This window comes from Nyctereutes procyonoides, unplaced genomic scaffold (genome assembly GCF_905146905.1).
Source record: "Nyctereutes procyonoides isolate TBG_1078 unplaced genomic scaffold, NYPRO_anot_genome, whole genome shotgun sequence".
Lineage (NCBI taxonomy): Eukaryota > Metazoa > Chordata > Mammalia > Carnivora > Canidae > Nyctereutes > Nyctereutes procyonoides.
Genome location: NW_026575114.1, coordinates 1,066,677 through 1,077,240, shown reverse-complemented (window position 1 = coordinate 1,077,240; position 10,564 = coordinate 1,066,677). Strand labels below are relative to the sequence as shown.

At 34.8% G+C, this 10,564-nt stretch overlaps 1 protein-coding gene across 1 annotated transcript; it reads right to left on the bottom strand.

Moving 5' to 3' along the window:
- Window positions 1–790: 790 nt before the first annotated feature.
- On the bottom strand, window positions 791–1,726 carry LOC129515048 (olfactory receptor 2L8-like). The gene has a single exon (XM_055333755.1). The coding sequence runs from the start codon at window positions 1,724–1,726 to the stop codon at window positions 791–793; it is 936 nt and encodes a 311-aa protein (XP_055189730.1).
- Between the last annotated feature and the right edge of the window lie 8,838 nt (window positions 1,727–10,564).

Sequence of the window (10,564 nt, the reverse complement as noted above, 5' to 3'; positions counted from 1 at the left end):
GGTGTCCATCGAAAGATGAATGCATTTGTTTTGTTTCTTAAATGCCACATATGAGCTAAATCATATGGTATTTGTATTTCCCTAACTTATTTTACTTAGCATAATACCCTCTAGCTCCCTCCATCTCATTAAAAATGACAAAATTTCATTCTTTTTGATGGTTAAGTATATATATATATATATATATATATATATATATATATATATAGGAGTTGACTAAGCCCATTACCCAAGATCCTGTTATCATCAGCATGAACACGTTTTTGCCTATATGAATGGGATAGTGAAGAGGAAGTCAAATAGCCACATAACAACCATAGGCCATTGAGGCCAATATTAATATATATATTAATATGTATTATATATATAATGGAATATATATATATATACCAAATGGAATATATATATATATATATATATATATATATATATATATATCACTTCATTGTTGAACATCTGGGCTCTTTCTATATTTTGGCTATTGTATGTTATCTACTTTATTGCTTAAGTACTTGCATTACTGAGAATATCTGTGGCCTTTACACTTCAGGTTATGGTTAATAATTTGTAACAAAAAAGAAATAATAATTTGTAAAAAATAAAGAAATTAAAAGAAAAAATGCCACAAAATGAGTGACTGGGAATATATAAGTACTTTTTCAAATCGTTATTATTTTTATTTTCTAGATTAATGTAATTCCTATCTTTAATCCTGCTATGATATTGTTCTTAAGGACTGTACAAAATGAAATTAATATACTTCTAAGCATCAGAACTAGTGAGAACTTTGCTACATTTCTATAGAGCAGAACTTCAGAATCACTCTTCTCAGAGCACCCATCACTTCCTTATTTCTCAGGCTGTAAACAATTGGGTTAAGCATTGGGGTCAAGATGGTGTAGAATACAGCCAAGGCCTTGTCCTCTGTTGGAGTTCGGAGGGATCTTGGGCGTAAATAAGTGTAAGCAAAGGGTGCATAGTAGAAAGTCACCACAGTGAGGTGGGTGCTGCAGGTTGAATAGGCCTTCTTCTTCCCTTCTGTGGACTGCATGTGGAAGATGGCAAGGAGAACACGTCCATAGGAACATGCAATGCCAATGAAAGGAATTACAATCAAGAGTGTGGTGCTCACAAACACCGTGTACTCATAGACCCAGGTATCCATGCAGGCCAGCGTCAACATGGCTGGGACTTCACAGAAGAAGTGGTTGATAGTCCTGGATCGACAGTAAGGTATATTGAAGGCATATACAGTGTGGGCACAGGAGTTGACTGAGCCCATTATCCAAGATCCTGTTATCATCAGCATGCACACTTTTTTGCTTATACGAATGGGATAGTGAAGAGGAAAGCAAATAGCCACATAACGATCATAGGCCATCGAGGCCAATATTAGTCCTTCTGCACCAGCTAAAGCAATGAAGAAGAAGCTCTGAACTCCACACCTAATGAAAGAAATAGACTTGTTTCCAGAGAGATAATTAGAAGCCATCTTGGGGACAATATTGGAGATGTAGCTCAGGTCCATGAGGGAGAGCTGACTAAGTAGAAAATACATGGGTGTGTGGAGATGAGTGTCCACAAAGATGAGGATGATCATGGACAGGTTGCCAAACACAGCCATTAGGAAAATAAGAACAATGAGAATGAAAAAGCACAGGCCAATTCTTGATGGTGGAAACAGCCCCAATAAGAAGAAACCAGATGTCTGGTTAATATTTTCCATGGGACATTAAGTTAGATTTCCCTAAAGAGAGACACATGTTACTAGAGAAAAATAATCTCATAATAATTTGTTATTTTAGTTCCATTGTGATTTATTCAGAAAACATTCCAGCTCTAAAAAAGTTTAGCACATAATTTGAAAAAACAGTTGATTTTTGCCTCATATATAAAATCTTGATCCATACATTTGTCTCCAAAATATTTCATAGAAATACTTAAATTTGTAAGAAAGATATATTTCTGTGACTTTATTAAGATATTTTTAAATTTCTCATTGTAAATTTAATTATTGTCAACATCAGAATTTATACTTTTTGAGATTGCATTGAAAGTTAATATACATGCATAAATTACATTCCCATATTTCAATACATTTTATGACCCCTATGCAATGATTTTTTCTTTTATAATTAATCCCTAATATTTCTGAGACTACAGCCTAAGATCAAGTTGTAGATACACACCCTCTTTGTTTGTTTGTTTGATTCCCTTAAAAATCTAGCCTAATCAACGTTTTTAGGTCCCAACCATTATTACCTGCTTCTTTCCTCCCTAAAATGTTCAATGAATAGCTATTGCCAAGTATAATTTATATAAAGCAGATATCTTCTCTCTCCTCACTCAATATTCAAATTCTGTAGTTTAAGGACCCTCTTTTCATGATAACTTTTTCTAAAGTCTTATTGTAGCTCCATGACTCTGTTCAAGCTCTCTAAAAAGATCTGTATTGTGTTCATATGCTTCTCAATAATTATATAATATTATGCATTCCTTTATGGCAGCTTTTGTTGTTCTGTTTTACCTCTTGCTTTTGTGTATTTAAAACTCTTTCCATGTGTAGATAACTGTGAGAATTTAGCCCCTATACTTCTCACTACCCACCATAAAACTCAACTAATATAATAATAATAAGTAAATCTGCATTAATTTAAAAAGTAGGAATGACAACAGAGGGGTGTCAGAGATGAAAATGTTAAGAACCTTCTGGGAGAAGAAATTTTAAGAAACAGATACCTAAAAGGAGAAAGAGAACTGGCATTTTGAGAGTGTCTAAGTGGGAATGAGTGGAGGGAATCTTCTCCAGAAGGAATATCATCAGTGAGTAAAGTCCAGTATGTTATGCCTAAAAAAGATTGTAGTGCCTCAATATCTCATACCTTTTTGGATCAAAGCCATCAGGCTGCTGAGGAAGTCTTTATATTCAAGACAGATGTACACACACACACACACACACACACATTTTTGGGATAATTCCATGTAGCCTTGGGATAATGATTGGGATAATTCCATGCAGCCTTTACAATAATCTATCTTCAGAGAAATATGAGAAATTGTTAATTCCAAAGTAAAAATATCATGCAGTACATAAAATGAAGTGTAAAATAATACTGGTATTATAGGTAAAATACCGGGACATGTAAAAGATAATAATATAAATGTATTGAATGTCTTTAAACATAAGATGATGAGAATTTACCAGAAAGCAATTACAAAGCAAAATTTAAAACAGATAAGAAAATGATAGGAATAATACAAATAACCCAGTATATACTTAGAGGCATTCCTGTAAGTGAATGTGGCATTGATATTTTTGAAAAATTTTTTTTTATTTTTTTAAGATTTATTTATTTATTCATGAAAGACAGAGAAAGAGTGAGGCAGAGACATAGGCAGAGGGAGAAGCAGGCTCCATGCAGGGAGCCCAATGTGGGACAGGATCCTGGAATTCCAGGATCACACCCTGAGCTGAAGGCAGATGCTCAACCACTGAGCCACCCAGGCGTCACGACAAAACATTTATTTTTAAGTCAATATTATTGTATGAGCCTTTTTTTGGGGAACCATTATTTATGAGCTGCAATGTTCAAAGAGGATACAAAGTACACAGAAAAATAAATGAGAAATAACCCATTAAATGGTATTTTCCTGAAAATACTAAATATTGTCTTCAAAACAATTTTATAATTCTCAATATCAACAAGATAGATACACTAAATTCTACTTGAGACAAATCATGGTAACCTGAGAAGATATATATGCAGTAATTTATGCAAAATGACCTCATGTTTCACAATACACTTGTATATTTTATATGGAAACAATAAATTCTAGGAGATGGAAGAATGCTATCAATGCATGCCCTCAGAATTAACGTGGGATGTAACTATGTTGACAGAATGGGGAGGGTAGGGGATAAGGTTGATGATGTAGGGAGTGGGTGACACTTCATCCACAGTGGGATGAGTTACAAATTATGGTTTGGTATTTGGGATTTAGGAACCAAGTACTAGAAGATGAATATATTGCTTAAAATACTGAGGTAGTTTTGGGAGACAAATCGTAAAATAAATAGAAGTATTTGCCTTCATGTGGACTGTTGATATCCTGTCCATGCGTCCTTTGAATAAAATGTTAGAGTGATATAAAAGTTATTGCAGTTAGAAATTTACGGGTACTGATATTATTGCAGATGTGAATCTACAAATCTACTGTGATATTCCCATAGCAAGGTTCTGGATGTATCTGCAGCAATTGATTTTAAATTATTCCAAATTGCAGAGGAATAACTGGGAGAGCTCATTTTGTTTATAGGTAAAAGAAGTATTGCATCTGACATTGAAGCCACTATAGATATTGTATACATTTCAAGGTCTAACGTAAAGAACAGTATTTTTTATGTAAAATAGCTAGATTAATTCCATTTTATTTTCATTTTACCTAATGACATAATGAAAACTAATCTAGTTACACACTATATGCAAAACATTTGCACCTGCCTCAATCTTTTATACTTCACTAGAACTTTTGGTTTTGGCATCAATATTACTACAATATAGAGTGGAGAAAAAGTCAAAGAGTTGGTTTCTTAGTGAGCTGGAGAACTAAGCTTTGAGCCTGAACAAGATCCATTCATGGCAGAGAAGATAGAACCATACACTTCCACTGGGTGGAATCCAACATATGTCAAGATTTGTGCCAGGAACAAATTTCCTTTAATCCTGACCAGTGGCTCTTACATTTGATGCAACCATCCATATGGCTACAGATGTGTGTAGATGATGAATCATATTTCAGAGATTTAAGGAAATTCTTTGGTTTTCCTCTCTTAATGTAGATGCTAGATAAATGGATGCAGATGTTTATATATTAATTTTTACTTAAAATTATTCTTACCTTACCATTAAACATTTTTAGGCAACAATTATGAAATAAAAATGGCTATTTTGAACTGCTCAAAAATAAATAGAAATGAGGGATCCCTGGGTGGCTCAGTGGTTTGGTGCCTGCCTTTGGCCCAGGGCATGATCCTGGAGTCCCAGGATAGAGACCCGCATCGGGCTCCTGGCATGGAGCCTGCTTCTCCCTCTGCCTGTGTCTCTGCCTCTCTCTTTGTCTCTCTCTGTATGTTCTATCATAAAATAAATAAATAAATCTTAAAAAAATCTTTAAAAAAATAAATAGAAATGAAAAGGAAAACTATAAGCTATTAATTTAAAAATTACTATAGATGAAAGAGGATCAAAAATGTATATGATTTTATGTCTAAATAAATTGGTTTAAAAAATAAAAAAATTAATTGGTTTAGTGCTTATATTTTGTTCAAGATATTTCTTTTTCCTTTGGTTTGGAGTCAATCATATTTTCACTTGTTCCCTCCAAAAATACTTTAATCAATGATGTAGAGAATGCATTCATCACTCACACATTGTCTAAATGAAATCTAATCCACCTCAGATTGTCCAGATACCAAAGATTCCCTAGGTGATTTTGATTTTTTTTAATTTTTATTTATTTATGATAGTCACAGAGAGGAGAGAGAAGCAGAGACACAGGCAGAGGGAGAAGCAGGCTCCATGCACCGGAAGCCCGATGTGGGATTTGATCCCGGGTCTCCAGGATCGCGCCCTGAGCCAAAGGCAGGCGCCAAACCGCTGCGCCACCCAGGGATCCCTCCCTAGGTGATTTTGGTTACAAAGAAATAGCCTCTTCTGTATCATCTCCTCTATAAATTAGGTTGTAATTGTATACATTCAATTGATTCCTACATTTTAATGAGGAAGATTCTCTAAACCACATCCAGTTTATAAATAATTGCATATTACTTTTTAAAATTTAGCTTAATAACATTCAATAAGCATTGTTTAACTGCCAGGCATTCCTTTTTCCTGTGTTTCCATGTTCCTTTTCAATTGCATATAAACTTGAAAAATGTCCCATTTTATTGGTTGACATATTTTTAGAATAAACAGATTTTTAAAATATAGGGTCATTATTATAAGATTATAAGTGTATTCCAAATGATGAGAATAAATCATTTAAAAATAGTTACCCAGTGGCAAATCTGGAAATGTGTCCTCCAGATAGCAGATAATGTATAATTTTCTTCTGAAATCAACTGATCTCAAAGAAAGATATTTCAGATCACTAAATAAGTCTGGTCTGGTCACATTAGATGTGGTCTGATTATTTGCATAGTTTCAGCAAGACTGTGCATTTATCAAAGAAGCTTTTCGTTGTTTTGCCGAAAATACTGTAAGGAATCTCAGACTAAACCTTTAAAAGCGTTTGAATGTACACACACACACACACACACACACACACACACACAAAATCACCATCAATTTTCATGTGAATGTTTGTTGTTTCCTCTCTTCAAAGACCGTGTCATAATTTTGAGTGCTGAACTTCACCAAAATGAACTTACTTTATCACTTGTAGGGGAAGAAAAGTGTAAATCAGATCTCCCCCACCCCCACATACTCCTGGATTGCCTTGAATCTATTGAAATACCTTGAACTGGAGAGAGGCAGAGATGCAGGCAGAGAGAGAAACAGGCTCCTTTTGGGAAGCCCCATGAAGGACTCAATCCCAGGACCCAGGGATCATGCCCTGAGCCAAAGGCAGATAGATATTCAATCACTGAGCCAGCCAGGTGCTCCACTTTGGTCATAATTATATCTGCATGTTCATAGATAACAATTACTTTGCACTGATATCAGTTATCTAGATTTTACAGCGTTGTAAAATGGCTTTCATAGAATGAATCAGATTACTGAAAAGAGAATCCTCTAGAGTTTAGCCAAACACAGTTCTCTATAGTATGTCTTCAATGAGTCATGCATGAATTTTTCATGCAATCTAATGTTTCCACAACAAATTCTATTAAGAATGACAAACAGTATATAGTTAATAATGCTTTAGTGAGTTTGGAATTAATACTCTTATTAAATATTTAAGCAATGTATATTTTTGTTGAGGTCATTATAGAAATTGTGATCTATAATGATTTTATTGTATAAAGAGATCTAAAAGGCACAGTATCTGTGTGTGCATATATATCTGTGTGTTTCTAAATATGCCTTCATGAAATATTGTAATGGTGAATCAGCATTGATAGATAAATAGAAGAGTAAGTAGACAGATATTTTGAGAGAGATCTCATTTATCAGTGCATAGTTTGAGTTTGGTGTCAGATTAAAGATATGTTTATCTTGCTTGATTGTAAAGAACACATTGCAGATTGTTTGGAGCCAATATTAGATTTAATTCTAGTTGAGTCACTACTAGGAAAGTAAACTTGGATTAGTGAATTCAACTCTATGAACCTGCAAAAGTAGAGCTCACCAAAATCACAATAAGGTATGATCTCACACCTTTTAGGATGGGTATAAACAAAATTTATAAAAAATAACAAATGTCAGAGAGAGCCCGGAGAAAGCGGAACACTTGTGCCCTATTGAGGGAATATAGATTAGTAGATACATTATGGAATACAATAGAAATTCTTCAAAAAGTTAAAAATAGCATATGATCCAACAATCCCACTTCTTTTTTTAATTTTTTTATTGGAATTCAATTTGCCAACATATAGAATAACACCCAGTGCTCATCCTGCCAAGTGCCCCCCTCAGTGCCCATTACCCAGTCATCCCAACCCCCTCGCCCACCTCCCCTTCCACTACCCCTTGTTCATTTCCCAGAGTTAGAGGTCTCTCATATTTAGTCACCCTCACTGATATTTTCACTCATTTCTCTCCTTTCCTCTTTATTCCCTTTCACTATTTTTTATATTCCCCAAATGAATGAGAACATATAATGTTTGTCCTTCTCTGATTGACTTATTTCACTCAGCATAATACCCGCCAATTCCATCAACGTCGAAGAAAATGGTGGGTATTTGTCATCTCTAATGGCTGAGTGATATTCCATTGTATACATAGACCACATCTTCTTTATCCATTCATCTTTCGGTGGACACCAAGGCTCCCTCCACAATTTGGCTATTGTGGACATTGCTGCTGTAAACATTGGGGTGCAGGTGTTCTGGCGTTTCACTGCATCAGTATCTTTGGGGTAAATCCCCAGCAGTGCAATTGCTGGGTTGTAGGGCAGGTCTATTTTTAACTCTGAGGAACCTCCACACAGTTTTCCAGAGTGGCTGTACTAGTTCCCATTCCCACCAATAGTGCAAGAGGTTTCCCCTTTAAGGAGAAAAAAATGAGTGGGAAATATCAGAAAGGGAGACAGAACATGAAAGACTCCTAACTCTGGGAAACGAACTAGGGGTGGTGGAAGGGGAGGTTGGCGGGGGGTGGGGGTGACTGGGTAATTGGCACTGAGGTGAGCAATTGACGGGATGAGCACTGGGTGTTATTCTATATGTTGGCAAATTGAACATCAATAAAAAATAAATTTATATAAAAAAGAGGGTTCCCCTTTCCCCACATCTTCTCCAACATTTGTTGACATATATCCAAATAAAATGAAATCAGATTTAAGGATATACTTGTTCTCCTATTATCATTATGGCAGTGTTAGTCATAATAGGTAAAATATAGAAATTAATCTTATATGTCCATTGACAAATAAATGGATAAATGAAATGGGTATATAAGTTACATAACAACGACAAAGGGGATCAACCCAGAGGTTATTAAGCTAAGTTAAATAAGCTACACACAGAGAGTCAAATGCTTTATAATTACAATTGTATGTAAATCTAAGAGTCAACCTTTAGAAGTACAGAGCAGAATGGCAGTCGTCAATGACTAAATGGAGGGATAAATGAGAAGATGTAGGTCAAATGCTACAGTTTATAGTATACCTGTTGAATATTATCTATTGTACAGCAATTTAAAATCATTTTCTCTTAGCGTAGATCTCACCAGTTGGTGTATTTTCACAAGGGAAAAAGAAAGAAAAGAAAAAAGGAAAAAGAAAAAAAAATCCTAAGTCTGTTGGTGAATGTGCTAATTAGTTTGATTTCAGAGATTATTTTAAAGTGTAAGTACCTTAAACAAATTGTACACCATATATATATATATTTTTTGTCAATTATACCAAATAAATCATAAAAAGAACCAAGAGTAATTACAAGACTGAATGGGATAATTTACTGGAAATGCCAAATGTGAGGTGCATGTGTGACTAGTCAACCATAGCTGTGACATTTTTTACCACCTTCACTACTTCCACTAAAATCAACATAGTTACCATCATATTTTTATTCACACTTCCTGTCATCCTTGGATTTCTCAGGGACATTATTCTCCATAAGTTTCAAACAACTAATTGATTTTCACAAAGCATCTTAAGTTGCTAACACAAATGTAATTATTATTTTACTGGAAAGTGTGTGACAGGCACAGAATTATTTTTTTAAATGCAGTAAACACAGAAAGCAATACAATTCAACATATTTTTGTTAAAAAATTATCATAACATATCCACTATTCTTATGAATGCCTGAATTATCTCCAGGTGCTATTTACATTTAGAAAATATTGCCTCCATAGATAGATAAGTTTAGTCATTACTATTTGACTATTATTATAAATTCCATCTTATACTTTGTAATAAAATCTGGGCAAGAAACCATTTAATTAGAAATGATAGATGCATGCAAGGAAAAGCCCTGCATAAACAATAGTATGTTTATTCTGTGAAACATTTAACCACATTGCACTGCTTGGGAAAATACACCACCCTCAATTCCAGAAATAAAAGGAAGTGCTTATTCTCTATAATTAGTATTGATCATTTGGACTCTGACATGCTAGCTTTGTCCATTTAATTTCACGTGAGCCCATCTAGAGCCTACCCCAATACGATCCAATCCTGTCTCTTACAAAGATCCTCATTTCCTCCTACCCAGAGAATATATTTATGTATTAGCTCCTAAACAATTTTTTATTGTAAGCAGTGCAGCTATTCTTACTCAAACTCCACTTAAAATCTTCTTTTTTCCAACTAGGCCAACTCGTATATAGATTACATCATTCATTTCCTAAACTGACCCCTTTAAATCTGAATGATTTCAATCCAGTCAGTAATCTACAATGCCAAAAGAATTAACCCAATAGTATCAACAGCTCTGTGATCACACCTTATGCATGCATGAAAACATTTCTACTCATGTGAAATACAATATATGTTGCATATGCCATACTAAAGCACTCTTCATTAGGCTGCATTCTCCCCCATTCACAGGGAGTCCATTACAGACTCTGGAATCAATGTACCTGTTATTTGTCATTCCCTACTATGTATGTTTAAAACCTAATCTGGGAAGGGAAACAGGCACTCAGATCCAGGAAAAAGAGATCTCCCCCCTAAAATAAATAAAAACCGCTCAACACCTCGACATTTAGTAGTGAAGCTTGCAAATGCCAAAGATAAAGAGAAGATCCTTAAAGCAGCAAGAGACAAGAAATCTGTAACTTTTATGGGGAGAAATATTAGGTTAATAGAAGACCTCTCCACAGAGACGTGGCAGGCCAGAAAGGGCTGGCAGGATATATTCAGGGTCCTAAATGAGAAGAACATGCAGCCAAGAATA